Genomic DNA, 17,961 nt, shown 5'->3' with positions numbered 1-17,961 from the left:
CGACTAGGCCTTGACCTAGGGCACCCACTATTTATGGACCCCCAAATGGCAAAAATTGCTTTAATCAATGGCTGAAATTGCTTATCAAGTTGCTAAAACAGTAAAGTTAGTACAGGGGGGGGGGGCAAAAATAATTTGGCCCTGGGCCCGCTGACATCTTAATCGGGCCCTGAAGATAAAGAATTAGTGCTTGGCCAATCAGTATATGCACACTATATATACTGTGTCAGTTTATGACCAGTATATGAACATTTAGGTACAAGAAATGAGTGGCAGTGTAGCATATACTAAGGCTCTTGCGCCAAAAAAAAAAAAAAAACGATCTAACCAACCAACCAAGAAATGAGTAAATAACTATGTGCTATAAAGTAACAATAAGAAAAACAACATTGTGAATGCTCAAATTTTCATTAAATGGCGGATATCAGTTTTGGGGTTTGAAGGAATCTCTTTCTCAATGCAGCAAGAGTTTTTGGATGAAAAGTTATCTGACAAAAACTTTTGTTGCAAATTAGTGAACATATAACGTAGTTTCTCTTACTATTACTTAGGCTCACTTTCATTATCAGAAGCTATCAATATCGTTAAAATTCGAAGCCTTTGTAGGGGTCGGTAAAGAGCATCCGTACACTGTAAAAAAATTCCGAAACGTTACTGAGTATTTTCATGTAACGTCTCGGGATTTCAATGGTTTTTATACACTTCCTGGAAATATCAAGTATCATTGTCAAAAAGTTTCCTGAATTGCTATAAGTTGCATGAATGCAGAATTCTCACTGTTGTAAAAAATAGTTTTAGCTCCCAGTTCAAAGAATAACTGACAGTATTTATAACGTGTGTCAAGCTTTTATTCGATCGCGGCTCGTCCAGACTGATTTAAGCTCCCAAAGTGAGCGATTAAGTCTTTGGACTAACTTAGCTGGATGGAATTGCAAGGAAGTATTATGCTTGATACTTACTTGCAATTCTGGCTCAGCATTGGCCGTGTTTGCAATACAGATTTTGGAGCTGAAATATTATCCCTACCTAAGATTACTCTGACGTTCCAGCGACGCGACTAGCTTCGTACGGGAATATTTCTGGATTTTTCTGGATAATCTGAGAAAGGTTTCTGAATTTCAACTGAAAACATTCCTGGTTTTTGGGAGATATGTTACTGGCAGAAATTGGGCACATCAGCTGCCTATTATTTTCCAGGAACGTTTCTGAATCGTTTTTACAGTGTATACATTCATAAACAATATTTGAATAATTACCAATTTCGCCAACATAATATTTTTATTGCCTAAGTAATTTCCTTTAGGCATATTATGTAATTTTCTTAAACTTATTTTAGTGTTTCTTCGACAATAATTTTCTTGACTTTTTTAATTCAGCTCAAAAAAAAAAAAAAATTAAGGAGTTGAAAGTCAACTTCTTGACTTTTTGGTTGCATTTCATTACCATTTTTTGGTAGTGTATACTGTTCATTTTTTTCTCCTCCGACATCAAATTTTTCCCTTGGGATAGTAATTAAAACTATCAACATTCCTTTATCAATGGAAAAGTTACTACTTTTTAATTTTCAATTTTAATCAGCGATGTTATTCTACGAGCATATTTTTACAGAAAAAAATTAGATGTGAGTTTATTAATATTGTTATGGTACTTTGCCTTTGTTCCTAAATACCTCAAAGTAAAACTTAATTCTTTTGTTACTTGGTATTTTTACCATACTAAGGTCCGTCAAAAATTATATTTTATATAAAATATATGTTAATAATAATATATAACTTATGCTTTAATGGTATATGTGTGTATATATGTATGTGTGTGTAAGTTTAAACAGTTTGTTTCACTTCACATGTGTAACAAGAGCATTCTTCATCTTATAGAGAGTATACCAATGTTAATCATCCTGGCTGGTGTCATAGGTGGTATTGTCTTCATTGTATCTGTTACGATAGTTATTATATTATGCCTAAGAAGAAAATCCGTCATTAAAGGTAAACTTTTATATAATTTATTCGCTCTATTCTGTTTTATGAAATTCCTTTTAGTTTGAAGTTGTTTAAAGTGATATTATATATGCAGTAAGAAGTTGAAGAATGAGCAAAGGATATTGAAGCAATTAGATTTTGAGGTTTTTTAAGGCATTCAAAAGCTATTTTTTATGAAATTTGCAAATTTCACTTTGGTTTTCTAAAGCAAAAAGTGAAAAACAATGGATATGTGAGGAGGACTCGCATCAAAAACAAAAAGTTACTTTATATATTTAAAAAAATCGAAACCCTTTCATGCGTCCCAAATTAGAAGGAATTTGTAGAGTAGTGTCAGGGTACATGTGTTTATTCAGCATATGTTTTTATGAAATTTGTAGAAACTTCACGATATGCTCTTTATCGAAATGAAGGTTTCGTGCTTGAAACTTCAAACTTTTGACTGCATATAAAACATCACTCACAAAAGTTTATTTACTTATCAACACTTCAGGGTGTTCGAATCACTGTAACGAGTTTTGAAGAGGTCGTTATACTTAACAAAGAATTTAAAGTATAAGGAAACTAATATTAGATGCCAATACTCGCTAAGATTTTATTAAAAAATCAGTACACTTCTACGTGAGCTCTTTTAGTAGCTCTGAACTCCCTCAATAGCTTAGTGAGCTCCCTTAGTAACTTAATGAGCTAGGTCTCTTAGTAGCTTGGTGAGCTCCGTTAGTAACTTAGTGAGCTCTCTTAGTAGCTTAGAGAGCTCCCTTAGTAACTTAGTGACCCATTTTAGTGGCTTAGCGAGCTCTCTTACTTGCTTAGTGAGTTCCCTTAGTGGCCTTTTCTGTACACTATACGCTTCGAGATAAATTTAGTACCTCTTTTTAATGCTCTTATACCGGAGTGGGTTTCTTCGATAAACTGTTGGAAACATTTTTTGAAGTTAATATGGATTTTTGTTCTGTACACCACTTCTCTCACGGTGATTCCATTTTTTCCTTTGTCAGCTTTAAAAAAGCGCAGGTGCTCAGACGCGAAAAAAAAAATTGCCGTCAAGCTCTAAGAATTCAGCTCCCGAAATTGGTCAATATTGCCTTCGTAGCGCTTAAACATCTTTTTTTTTAATCGACTGCTCGAGTTCGATACATTTGATTCGGACATACTGTATTGTTTTGTAAATAAATCTATTTTTATGACTTTCTTTAAAAATTGCATTTTTTTTTCAAAAACTTAAGGACAAAAAATGATTCCAGTAAACAAATCAGGATTTTAAAATGAAATCATCTTTCTCTTTCGATTAACCTGTTCTTACATTTCATATCGATTTTGCAAACATTTAAAAATTTGCAGCTTTTATTTTTAAACGTAACTGCAATATCTTCTATTTTATCTTAATCTATTAACCATAAAACAATTTTATAAGGGAAAAAAATCTCTCTAAATTTATTTTCATTTCTAAATAAATTTTTGCCATTTGTTGTGGCAGCTTCATATATTATGTAATATCATTTACTGACGAATAACTGTAGTTCATCCAGATAAGATCTTAAACATCAATTCGGGGAAAAAAAGGAAATTGATTGTACTGCGCCTCGAACTTCAAGTCTTTCTCAGTCTTAGCAATGAATTTCTGCAAAACAAACATTGATCACTGGGAACTTAAAAATTTATGTTCATTTCGACTATAAGAAAAAAAAATGGTTTTCTGTAATTCTACCAAGCGACACTATTTTCGGCAAATTTGTTTTTAAAGTAGTAGCTAGGTTTGAAAATGTTCGTTTCCAGATTATTGTTTTATTGTTATTAGTTTCGGTAGCGTAAAATACATTTTTCTGCAGTGTTCGTTTATACATTTAAAAAACTCAAGTAAGGTCGGGCATCACTTTTGGTACGGGCAACATACGTAAGTTGCCACATTTATAATGTGCGGTTTCAAACAATAAAACTCCCGTATAAAACTGATCTAACTGAATAAATAACATTTTTATGAATATGAGTTTTCTAACTTACTAAACCGATAATGTGCACTTACTCCGTAATTCTAAACATAAACTACAAAATTTCGTTTGTTCGTGTGCAATTTAAAAAAAAATATTTACTATTTTAAAGTTAGAAGAAAACTTTTGCTAATAAAAGTTGCAAAATTTTCCATGTGTGGCTTAAAATAAGTCTTAACTTAAGATGAATTTCGTAGTACACTTGTCTAATTGCGTAAATTTCAATTTTCAGATGCATAAAATTTAAACAGCTGCAAGCAGCGAAAAATATAAATAGATGTAATTATGTTTTACACATAATTGAAAAAGAAAATATTAATGTAGTACTAAACCCTTTCGTCTGACGATATTTAATACTTTCAATTTTGCGTCTGCGTCTTCCAAAATAATCATAAAGTTACGATTTTAAAAAGCAATGAAATGCATCGCTGCTTCTGCTTTCACCAAAGTCAGTTTAAGTTGGCCCGGCTCCAAACACTTTAGGATTGGAAGAATTAGTGCCTAAAATATTAAAAAATTTCATCTATAAATTTATCTTTTCTTTGGTGTTTTAGAAACAATATGCTGTTTCTTCTTTTCAAGCTAGCAAAACAGCATTGGCATTAGTGAATATTCATGAAAGAGAACAAATGAAAAGGCTTTTCTTCATTTCCTTTCAGAATAAATTACAATTGTATTGAAAAGAATTACTTATATAAATTATCACAAAAAATGTAATTACCAATGTTATTCATTTTTGTAAAGATCATTTTTAACCCCCGACCATGATTCTAAAAAGTGCTGAGAAGTCGACGGAAAAATAATCAACTCCGGCTCCGAATTTTGAAACTTTAAAGCTTCCGAATCCAACTCTGGAACCCAGGGAAAACATTTCAATAGCCAGATGGGTCAGATTGAACATTTTACCTTTAGCAAAGAATCACAATAATATTCCCCGAAGCAGAATATATGAATGCTGAAACTAGGTAAAAAATTGACCATGCCTATCTCAATTGTATATTGTATACCATAATTTTGTTTTCCAAAGAAAGCGTACAGTCATAAATTAGCTAATTTACTTCATCACAGAAATCCATAATTATTGTCATCACTCTTTCTGTCAGTGTTAAAATTACTTGCTTTGATTCTCGTCTTGAGTGTCGTCGCTTCCGGCGTTTTCCTCAATCAACAACAAAGGTACTAATTCCTTTCTTATTTTTCACCGAATTCCGTTGAGCGTAATTAGAGTATCACCAAGTTTGTCAACAGATAAACTTAATTGCTACCACCAGGTGTGTCGCAAGATAACGATCAGCTTTATCCCTAGATTTATTAAAAAGAGAAAAAAAAAATGGCATCCGCGCTTCTAACAACAGATTAAAAAGAAATTAGGAAAAAACAAAGCTCGGAAGAAGCAAATCGATTCCATCAAGAAGAAAAGAAAGAACAACACCAAGGAACACAAAATCCTATCACTTAGTTTCACAGATTCACGAAAGCGTTTCGCAAATTGCACTCTTCGTAAGGTTCGGAGCGATGTATGAAATAATTTGTTGGCAACAGCGCCACTATTCATCAAACAAAATTCGCCTTCAGCCTACCCCTCAAATTTTTCCAGCCTCGTTAGGAATGAAGAATGCTTCATTTTTATCGTCTGAAGACCCCTCTCTTATCTCGTTTTGAGAATATACATCTTCTAAATTTGAAAGCTTCACATATAAATTGTTAGTACAGAGCAAAACTGTCTAAATCCATCCTGACATAATGATCGTGCTTGGTGCAATGTTGGGTATAATTCTCGATTTTGCTTTCGCTTCTGGAAAAAGTTTTTTGCACATTGTTTTGTTTCGAACTGCAGACTCCAATAATAGCAAAATTTCACCCTCTTCAAAGCAAAAAAAAAATAAATAAATAAATAAAATAAAACAGCCTTAATTAGACCGTGATTACTAACGATAGATTATCGCCATACAGTGCTGGCCAAATTATTAGACTAAGATTGTTTTAAAAGCAAATTCTTTATTGATTACATAACTGTAGACACATTAACGAATAGTGAAATAATTATCTGATGTTTAGTATGCATTCCCTTGTTCTTGATGAGCATTGTAAGTCTTTTTGGCATACTTTTCACAAGGTTTACACCATTTCTTAACATTTTTTAAAAAGGAGGTAAAAAATTGTTTAATACTCACTATTATATATACTCACATACTACCTATAACTAACTTTAAATATAACAGAACACACTAATAAAAAGAACTAGTGTACTGTTTAAGCTGATTGAGGTTATGTTCCTGGTAGGTAGATAAATAAAAAACACAAACAAAGCAGACAGTGCTGCCACCTGCAAACATTAAATTATGCAAAAATAACGTAATAATCAGCTTACAGTATGTACTGTACTTTAACAGTAAAATAAGTAGTATTTTAGTACAAATAGTGCACAAAAAACAAAAAAAAAAACTCTTTAGTCTAATAATTTGGACAGCACTGTAAGTTAGAACCATGTATACCATGTATAAAGTTGCTTCTCTTAATACAAGGGGTGTCTATAAATGATGTCACACCTTTTATCGACATATTCGAACCCCCCCCCCCCTCGGCACATTTCATTCTATATTACATAAACATATTTATGTGAAAAATGTCTTTATTTCAACCAAAACTTGTTACGTCACACATATACCCTAATAGTGTCACAAAACGTCATATTTTTCCGACCTCCCTCAAAGCGTAACATCATTTGTAACCGACTCTACAGTCAGAAGAAATAGTAATAATTGCAATGTTTTTTACAATTATTAATATTAATAATCTGCTTTTATCATGAATCACACTGATCGATTGCAGGCAAGTGTTGTAAACTTGTGAACGACCCTTAACGATTCATCGCCTATCTAAGAATTATTAAAATTCGGTTCATTAAATCGCTGATATCTTTCCAAATTTTTGAGATATTGACTAGGAACTTCATTATAAGTTGAGGAATCTACTTGGCATTTTAATTATAAAAGTTATAAATTGCCATCTTTCGCGCATGCGCAGTAAACAATTAAGTGTTTTAAATGTTCATATTTCGTCAAATTTTCAATATTTTAACTTCAAATTTAAGTACTATACTTCTCTTGTATGCTGTCGAGTTTTCTGAAAGTTTCAGGTTCGATGGAAAACTCAGCATGTTATGAGCCAAAAACCTGAGCGCGAAATCGGTAATTTTAAAAGAAATGCTTAAATCTTCGTGAATATAAGTGATACTTTCACGGAAGTATGAAAATAATTTCTATACAGTTCTTAAAGCTATGTTTGAAATTTATAGTTTATTCCATGCTATTTGCGATGAAGGATAATTCAAAACCTTTTCTTGTTTTCTCAATTCGTTGCTGATCCCGAAATGCATGGGTGATCTAATTTTTATTGGAAAATGACAGCTGAAGCATACCTTTTGTGTAACAAAAGTAACAGAACAATTAGTCTCTTATTTTTCGAGAAATCCATTAAAGTGTGAATTTTTGAAAGTGTCTGAATACTTTTGGTAATATAGTTGTGAAGAGTGATTATCTTTTTCAAGTACTTATTGAATTTCCGTTTGTTGTGGTAGTGTTTCCCACACAGTCCAGAGTTAACCTAGTGGACGGTGGTTGTAGCGGGAAAAAATGCTTGACTACTCGATAATATATCTCTGAAAGGTTTCCGGTTTGTTTTGGAATAATTCAGCCATTTTTAACTTTAAACATTGTTGTATTTAAATAAAGTTTTTTTTTTGCATAGAACTCCATTATTTTCAAATGCAAAATATTCCTTATACTTTCTTTTATATATTTTCACCATTTATATTGAGATAATGATAACCCTTCAAATAGATCAATATGGCGTAAAACATACTCGCTCAATGGAGACTCTGGAGCAAAAAAAAAAAATATTAAGGCGAATAATTTTGCTCCGTCTAAAAATGACGAAAACGCATAGCCTCGAAATTAAGTAGGGGTAATAAAGTAGCATATAATTGACAGATATTCCATCCCCTTTCTTTTCGTTCCAAAGGCGACAAAAAGGTTTGGCTGAAGAATTCCATTTATCTTGTCTTCTTAGACAGCGTATCTCCGTAAGGAGAAAAAATAGATCTTCATTTAAGAAGGTTAAAAGTATAATTTTCAGGACTAGTTCTGATTTTTGACAAGTACTAGTAAGTTACACTTCTTTTAATACTTTTCAATTTGTTTTCAGCATTTAAAAAATTGTATCTATCGTTTTCAAAAGTAGTTTTACAATATCAAAATTCTCCAATAAGTATTGTTACAAATTTGGGTTGTTTCCAAACTTTTATAAGTATTTTTTTCTAAAAGAGCATGCTTAAAACATTGGATTAAACCATTTTTTTTAATAATTTCACAAAGTTTAATATTTTTTAATTATTTTAATCGCTGCGCTGATTCACTTTCATTTTTTACGCTTCTGAGCATGACGTCAAAAGTGATGAACTGCCATTCACTGATGCCGTTAGCGCAGAGCGAAATATTTAATTCGCTTCTTTATTCTCATGTAATGGCATCGCGGTTGATAGTAAGCGTAAACATTCAGCGAGTCAATAAGACCACGCCTTATTTACAAAGTCGGACATGAAAAAAAAAATTATATCTTCGAAAAATAAGTTTTTTTCTGGGTCCATGTTAGTCTCATTGCGTATTCTATCACTTACTTGACTATAAGTAGGACTTTTGAGTGAAGGAAAAATCTCCATTTATTGTAATCTTGCCTTTATTGAATAAAATATTTGGCGAGAAAAAGAAGAGACATCACCAAAAGGACGACTAATTTTTGGCGCGAAGTTTTGTAAGAATACAACAAATAAACCCATATAAAATTCAAAACAACAACTTTTTGCAAAAATGGTAACAGTACGAACTCTAATCACAGTGCATGAACTTAATAGTACCATATACAAGGACAATATAGCTAATCTGATGCATGTACTATCTCAAAACATCTTAATAGAATTAAAATAGAGATAATGACACAACCAATAAAAGCTTTTAATAGTTAACACTAAGAGTAACTTACCTAATGCTTATGTAATTAAATAGAATATTAATCAGAGTATCTTCAGCAGAAAAGTAATTAATGCTAATTATTATACTTATCAGCACGGGAATACAATATAAATAAAGGTTTTCTCATTAACAGAAACTCGGCATTTGAAGGAATAACAATGCCTAATTCACACCTTTACAACGCTTTAATACAATATGAACGTCAGTTTCGGATTACATAAACTTCGTTGGTAAAAAATACCAAATATGACGAATGTGGCATTGAACAATTTAAACATAGAACAATTTAAATGTTGAATGTTTAAACAAACAATAAAGCATCACGCATTTAAATACGTAGTTGCTTTCAGTGCTTCAGGAATCGCTTTATTAGTGTTAAGCTAAAATAAAGAAAGGGTATTTAAAAAAAAATCTATAAAATATTGAAACTGCTGCATGCAGTAAAAATGTAAAGTTCTTGACTACACACATGTACATGGTTTCTTCCACTCTCTATTTATGCAGTAAATACTTTTATTTCACACTAGTGGCACTCGCACGGCTTTGCCCGTAGTAGAAAACTAAAAAGTCTTTTGGTTCGCCTGTATATTTACAAATAATGTATGATAAAATTCTCACCAATTGGCTTGCCCATGTTACGGTTCCACGTTATGATAACTCGGTAATTTACTCGTCCATCTTATGATAATTTTGCTCGAGAAAATGTTCTTAAAATTGGAATAGAAAAAGAAAAAAAATTGAATTTTCGAAAAATCACTTCGAAGTGATCACCCCCATGCTCCAAACTAATTCTGTGCCAAATTTCATTAAAATCGGTCGAACGGTCTAGGCGCTATGCGCGTCACAGAGATCCTGACGGACAGAGATATATCCAGACAGAGAGGCTTTCAGCTTTATTATTAGTAAAGATAAGTTGCATCACAACTACTGTTATTTATACCACCAACCTCAATTTGATTAGTTTGTGAGACTGTAAAGAATATTTACTGTCAGAGAGTTTAAGTATTTAGAGGTCTTCGGCACATATGAAATTTAATAAACCTGAATTTGCATTTAAAGAGTTAGAGTATTGGAATGCCTACTCAGAAGAATACTTATTATTTCAGCACTGTTAAGACTAATTAATACGTAATTAATAAGTTTTGTGACTTTTGATCAGGAGCTCCAAGATGAGAGGTCACTAGAGGACATTATTACTTCCCAAAGAATTTCCTTATTCTTCGAATTTGGTCTGATTATTTGCAAAATTTAGACAGAGTATATTGCAGTATTGATCTTTTACAAACCAAATTGCTTTATTAATTTCTCTCTGCAGTGAATTTGTATTCACTTTGTGGTTGGAAGACAGCAAGTGTCATGATCCATTGCCATTACATGATGAATTATTTTCGGATTTAATTTATTTTCCGTTCCATTCTCTTCGTATGTTATTTAGTGTGAATCTGAAAAGATAGTTTGAAATTCATGCAAAACTTTTAAGTGCAGTGATCAACTATACAATAGAACCTTGTTTACCCAGCCGTAGTTGATTCAGAACTTCGGATAATGCGAATAAAACTTGCAATTTTTTTAAAAAGTTTTATCGCTGCATTTAATAATTCAAAATTGTGATAGCAATAACGTAACAATAAGTAAGCCATTTCTTTTTGTTATGTTACATGTAGAGCTCAGTATAGATCGTACTATAAATTACGACAGCAAACAAACAACATGGCGTGCTTCATTCAAATCCCACACATGTTAAAAACAGAAAACTGGAGACCAACTCTTTGTTAATAAACAATGTTAAAAATTAATAACATAGTTTTCAATCTTCATTGATACAATTCTGCGTAATATTGAACAACACATTGATCTTCAATGCAATAAACTGTAAGTCTTCTTATTTAAGGATTTGTTTTGGTAATTATCCAAATTATCCGGATTACCTGGATTTTTGAATATTAGGATTGCTTTTGGTCCGGATAACCGAGTTAGTACGGATAAACGAGGTTGCACTATACCTAAGAGTATAGAAATTCAAAATGAGAAAAAAAGATTCAAAAAATGAAAAAATATACCGTATTACTCCACATTAGCCGGCATGCCGGAAAGATCGAGCTTAGGAAAAATGAATACTATAAAAAAAATATGTTCAGCTTAAAAATGAATATAAGTGATACACATATTTTATTAGTATTAATAAACAGTTTAGTTTTGTAAAAATATTTACTAACAGTGTCATTTGACTTTTTAACAAGAAAAATAGTTTAATAACGAATAATTTTATTAAAACTAAATTAAAAATAAGAAAACATTTCAGCAGTAAGTTACCGCCCTTAAACCAGTGCTAAAGAATTTACCATAGCTATTCAATAAATAAAAAATAAACTTACCTCTCTAAAAGAAATTTAAAATAATTTATTTTTAAAAAGTATGAACAAATCGCAGTAACAATGGTTGCTTCTGAATTGATTACTTTATTTGCATATAATTAAATCCGTTAGTAATAACCTACCATAAATAACAAGCACATATTTATGTATTACACAATTTTGTTAGAAGTTTACTATCGGGATTTACTTATTTTTTTCCTTACAATGGTTTGCTTTCTGATTGGAACTGAATGAATAAATTTACTTCTGTTTTGTTGCAAAATAAACCTTAAATTATCCGGCATGCCCTAAAATTCGAATTTTCTGGCATGCTGGTCAACCTCGATTTTTTCTGGCATGCCGGCTAATGCAGGGTAATACGGTACATATTTCAGAACTGGAGTCGATTTATACTATTTGTATGCATGAGTCATTTTTCTTGAGTAGATGATTAAACTTCAATGTTTTATCTCTTCTTGCATAGCGCAGTTTTTCTTTACGATTTTATTCTAGTTAGACTTTACCTTTACAGTACTAAAAAGTACACAGTTTATTCTTTAGCATCTACTATAAAGTCAAAAAAAAAAAACTCTAATGCTCCATTATTTTTGAACAGTAAATTGGACTTTCTAAAATACGTTCTTTAGCTTTTAAAAATATTGCTAGAGAAAAATAAAAAATTCTACGCTGAGTTTTTTTCCCATTATTACATATTTTAATTTGTGAAATACCTCTCTAAATTTTTAAGTCAGAATTTCAATTTATATTTGAGAACAAAACCATTATTCTCCTTGGAAAATACACAAAGAGATTTTGGGGAATAAAGCTTCATCTGCGGTAAAGAGTAGTGTGTTATGATTTTTTTCTTTGTTCTTTTTCTGTTTACTACCAAAATGCTACTGTGGAAATGAGATTACAATAATGTAAAAAGAAGAAGAAATATCTCGTTTTCTTCCCAAGAGAAATAAAATTACAATGATTATACGTTTAATTTTTTGTATTTTTTCCCATGAAAAGGGAAAAAAAAAACCTTTTTTAAGACTATTATGTAAGACTCCTTTAACATCAAGACAAGAAGTAATCTAGCAGTGATGATTCAAAACATTTAAGTTCAACTTTTCAAAACACCTTATGTTTTGAGGTTGTTTTATTTATCTTTATAAATAGCTAAGATACATTAAAAATTGATTTTTTTAACGAAACAAATGTCTGAAATTGGGTTGTTTTTGTTGCAAGTGAGTAAAACAGAAATGTCTTGTATGTTATTGCTTCCATTAAAACTGACAGCTGTTTTTTTTACGAAAGCAAACGCCCTGTGTTTATTTTTAAACAATTTTTAGTCAGAATCTAGTTTTTCAGCAAAAACAAATGTTTTTAATGCTGTTTTTACTAAAATGTTCTTAAAAAAGCAAATGGATTTGTTTTTATTGAAATTATAACGTTAAGGGAAAAACAAAGGTTTTTAAATACTTTTCTTTTTGTAAAATTTTGAATTTAAAAAGTAAAATACTTTTCGTGTTTTTATTTTATCGTTAAAGAACAGCAAATGACTAGGAATTTGTTTCTTTATAATTAATGGTAGCTTCAAAGTTTATTGTTTCTGCTTTAATTCAAACTTTTTAGCGAAAACATTGTTTTGAATACTTTTTTTTTTAATCTAAGGTCGATTGATATGTAGTTGCACCCTTGAAAAGATATCAGACATAAACTTTGTAAAAATTTATATTGAGGTTTAGTTTTTTGTGTTAAGATAATCTAGTTTTGAGAATAAATTCAAGTTACGATATAGAAATTCCAGATACAGTATTATCTGAGACTGTTCTAATAGACTTTATGAATAAACCTCCTTAAAACTTAATATTAAAAGCAACAATTATATTAATTTCCATTTGCCCGAAATATTAATTGTATGATTGCCAACTGTTGATGTTATTTATAGAACATATATTTATATTTATAAATTTATTTAATGTTAGTACAAGCTCTACAAATAGTATCAATAAATTTCATTTAATCTAATGAAAAATAGTATGGTACCTTGAAATGGAAGTAGAACTCAAAGCGCTGGCTTCCACTCCTGGACATCTCTCACTTATGAACATCATACCCTTCTTCCCTTTTCTAGTAGCCTTTTCTAGTTCCCTTTTTTAGTAACAATCATTGAAACTTTAGGTGAAACTTCTGAATTGAATTCATACGTTAAAAACAAAAAATTACGCATTTAAAAAGCGTACCAATTCTTTTTGTAATCAATTCAGATTTCGAATAGGGTTTTTTTCCCTTGAGACATATGTTTGCGTTTGTTAATATTAACAATGTTTCGACCAAAGTGAAATGTCTCAAATATTTATTGTAAAAATGACTTAGCAGAAAACAGTTGTCTTGAAAGCAATATAACAACTTTGCTTAAATTCAGTACTTAGCGGAAAAAGCCATTTCGGTATTATTTTTGCTAAATTGATCTATCGAAACTTAATGCTTGTAATTTTCTTTTCTCTATCTCTTTCCCTTTTTCCTTTCTTTATTTCTTTGAATATTGTCCGCTTTTAAGCCCACCAAAATTTTACACATTTCACATAATGTATCTGAATTTTCCCCACCCCCTTTATTCCACGTCTTCTCAATCAAATCTGTTTCTGACTATTGAGTTGTAAATTACAAGTGGAAAAATTTCGAAACTGAAATAAAATCAAGTCTTTAGACACGTTAACAAAATAAATTCAAGAGGCCGAAATTCATTTGCTTTCTATTAAACATTTCGTTAACAGTTTAACTTTTCTACCATGAAAACTCTATCGATAAGTCGTCGATTCCCCCCCCCCCCTTTACTTTTCACAAACTTTCCTCCAGATCTGTAAACCTTACGATTAGGAGACTCGAAATTAACTCCGAGAAATTGAAACTTACAAGAAGGCAGATCAATTCGATTCATTAAGTGTTAGCTAATAATTCCGATCGGAACGAGGGCTGATTACTGAGGGGAGAACGGGCACTGTTCTAAGATGTCTCATGACTGCTGACGAAAATTCGAGGGAAAATTCGCCGCTGATTAGTGAGGAGTATTGATTTTATCGCTGGAAGTACTGGAAATGTGTTCAAATAAATGAAAGATTTGTTGTCCTAGTTCAATTGAGATTAAGACTGCACCCCGAGTCTTAGCCGAAGAAGGAAAAATTCGGAGTGCAACTTTGTAAGAGAAATAACGGGGTTGCGAAGATTTCCGACCTTTTTCGCTCAGAAGAATGAGTTAAAATGCTCTGTCGCTATCAATGCCTCGATATCCTTTAGCGCAGTATTTCTTAATTTTTTTTAATGAGTAGAACTCTTTTAAATAAACCAGCTTTTTTGTGGAACCCCTGTTTTTTTCGTAAGTAGTATAGTTTGAAGCAACGTTCTTGAAATGCTTTATTTACAGTCAAAGAGAAAATTATCTCAAATAAAATTTTGTAATGTCAAAACATAATTTCTAAAATTAACAAAAAAAAATAATAACAATTGAAAACAACTTTGCAAACAAAATTTTGTAGACACAAACAAAACTTTAAAGTTTAAAATTTAAATTTTGAAAATTTACTATTTTGATAGATTTTTTAAGTTTTCTTGAAAGAAAGGAAAATAAAGAATGAGAGTTTAGTGGAACCCTAGATTGATCTCCATGGAACCCCTGGGTTCCGCGGAACACAATTTAAGAAACGCTGCTTTAGTGCAATGAATCTTGAATTGTGTTCTGCGGAGCTCCAGGGTTCCACAAAGATCAATCAAGGGTTCCTTGTTATTTTTTTTTAATCCAAAATACAGTCTGCTCTCAATAACTCGAAGTCCCAAGGGACCGACTAAAACGTTCGAGTTATTGGTAGTCCGAGTTATGGGAAGCTTCCACAACAGTCTCTAGAGTTTGGTAACTAATGAAAACTTCGAGATAAAGGACTATTCAAGTTATAAGCTTTGAGTTATCGAGATTCGACCGTACACTTAAAAAATCAGTAAAAATGTTTTGATCGACTATATTAGAATAAACAATTAGATAGTTAAAATTCTTAAATACAGTTAAATGTGCAGTTTTTTTTTTTTTTAACCTAATTAATGTGTAGGGTTTTTTTTTTTTTTTTTTTTTAACTTTTCATCTTGGAAGTGAAATGAATTCACTTGTATCATCAACAACAGCAACACTGACCCGACAGCCTTTTGGGGGACCTGGTCTTCTTTAGAAGTCTTTCCTATTCCCCTATTCCTGCCAGACAATGACCTCTAATTCATAACTTTTAACATTGAAAAATCCTCATCAAAATAGTCCTTCCACCTTTCCTCTCTTAGGTCATCCTCTTGATCTTCTACAAGCAGGAGTTACACTAAAACCCTTAAGGGTAATTCTTTCTGAATTCATGAACAGAAGGTGACATGCCTATCTCATTTTATTTGCTTTTATTCATTTAATTATATCCTTTTCATGAACTTGGTAAAGCTCAAAAATATTCACTTGTGCAGTTTACCCAGAAAATTGTAGTCCGCGTTCTTCCTCAGTTTCCAAATCTCTACATAGTATAAAATGAAGACTCCAAAAAGCATTTGTTTGTTTGAACGCGCCGAAACTCGAAAAATGCTCGCTCAAACAATATTTGTAAGAAGCTTCTTTGTTACACACTGCAGTAATCTGCAATTTGTGCTTTTTGGTGTTGTTTTTTCTTATTTTAATTTTTTTCGCACAGGTAAATTTCTTATTTTACTTTTAACTTATTGAAACGGGATTGAGTACGAAATCAAGTAAAGTAAAGAAAAAAAATTTAAGTTCCAGAAAATGAGTCCACAATGTTCTTCCGTTTATAAGCTTTCTTTCAATTACTGAGAATGTCAAAACTTGAAATCTTAAGTACATTCCTCGTCTTTATAAAGTACTTTTCTGAAACTGAAATTTTTAGTCATATCTGTTTATAGTTAAAATATGTATGAATACACATATGAGAGTTATACTAAATATTTTCTGAAAGAGACCTCGAGAAAGAGCTACCCTTTCATTTCCCTCAACATAGCCTCAGAAATCAGATAACGACCAATCTTTCCTATGAATCTAAAACTTTCTGGGCGAAATATGTTCCTGATTAAGGCATGTTATTGATTTTATAACAGGAAGTGCAGAAACGTGTTTAAATAAGTGAAAATGCTGTTACCCGGGTTCTCGTAGTGATTAAAAGCTTGGGATCAGTTTTGACTAACGAGAGTTCTGTGCTTAAAATCTCAGATTCTTCCACTGCTTGTGACGTGAACTGAACTTGAGTTGTGATAACTTCGTGTTTATAGTTTAATTAAATCGAGTTTCTCTTAGCGTTAAATGTATTCTCGTTTGTGGTTTTTCGAGGATAAAATGCGATTCGCAGAATTTAACCTTCCTTTAAATTGGATTTTATCATCATAAATTTATAGATTGGGCGCAGCCATAAATTTATGTAATTTAACAAACTGTGAAGAAGAATTTTGAATGAAATATAGGGAACTCGAAGTTTCCTTGCGACTTTTTTTCTGACTCACCGTTCAACGCAATGTTGTTAATCTAAAAACATCTCTACATAAGTAACAGAACAGATACCATCTTGATAATGTTATAATATCTACAAGAGTACATTTTGTCCTATTAATGAACGTTTTATGTGTCTTCTTTATATTTAAATCACTTGTTCCGCCACACTACGAAAGATTCCGTGGAATGTTGAGTAGTTTTGAGTCCTGAAAAACCGAACGGGTTTCTAGCATTTTGAGAACCACTCTTACAATAGTAATTGAGTTCTTCTTAAAGCGTCTTTGAATGCTAGTTTACCTACACAAAGCTCAAATTAATTATCGAGACGTTAACAAAAATCCGAACGCGCATTTTCGCAGCTTCAAAGTACCATACTGTGACTGATATTACAATTTCTGGTTTGTGCAATTAAAGAAGATTTCAAACCCTTGATCTATGGCAGACCTAGGAACTCTAGGGATGCAGAGATTCAAGTGCTCAATGTTGGTCCTCACAAGATTAGTGTTTATTTTTTTTAAATAATGCTTCTCTAATTACATAACCCTTGAAAAATATTCTGATTTGAATTTGCAATTTGATGCAAACATTTTTGACTTTCCATTCACGGCCAGTATAAAAATTTCTTTGATTTTTATATTATTTTGATTTGTTTCCCTTCTGTTGTGTTGAGCAAGGCCCCGATCAGCCATTTTGTTGATTTTTGCGCTTTTTATCTCTGCAGATGAGGAGTACGGGTCCGAGAAAAAAACGAAAGGGTCGGACTCGGCTTCGTCGGGGGATTCGGACCTGAAAGCCGAGATCCGAACGGCCTCCTCGCTGTCCAACAATGAGCACGAGCGCAGCTGGGACGAGCATAGCGACCGGGCTGCACAGGAACAACAACTTTACAAATACAACCACCCCAACGACTACTCGGAGGCGAACTTTCCGCCCAAACCGGTAAGGTACCTCTCTGCAACGAACGCAGCAGAACCTCTTCTTCTGTTGCATCTCTCTTTGCTTTCCTCTTTTCCTGTACGAATTTTTCCATTTTCCACTGCAATGGTGTCCTGGTGCCTAACCCATGGCCCGCAGGCTATATGGAGCCGGCAACGCGGA

General features: G+C 32.0%; 1 protein-coding gene across 1 annotated transcript in view; it reads left to right on the top strand.

Moving 5' to 3' along the window:
• Positions 1–17,961, top strand: part of LOC129227372 (irregular chiasm C-roughest protein-like) — a 100,052-nt gene that overhangs the window by 67,540 nt on the left and 14,551 nt on the right. The window contains exons 11-12 of the mRNA XM_054861922.1: positions 1,875–1,985; positions 17,585–17,802. Coding sequence (XP_054717897.1) covers positions 1,875–1,985; positions 17,585–17,802 — 329 coding nt within the window. The remainder of the gene's footprint in view (positions 1–1,874; positions 1,986–17,584; positions 17,803–17,961) is intronic.

Source organism: Uloborus diversus, chromosome 8, assembly GCF_026930045.1.
Source record: "Uloborus diversus isolate 005 chromosome 8, Udiv.v.3.1, whole genome shotgun sequence".
Taxonomy (NCBI): Eukaryota; Metazoa; Arthropoda; class Arachnida; order Araneae; family Uloboridae; genus Uloborus; species Uloborus diversus.
The sequence above is the reverse complement of the archived record's forward strand: the minus strand, read 5'-3'. Positions and strand labels throughout refer to the sequence as shown.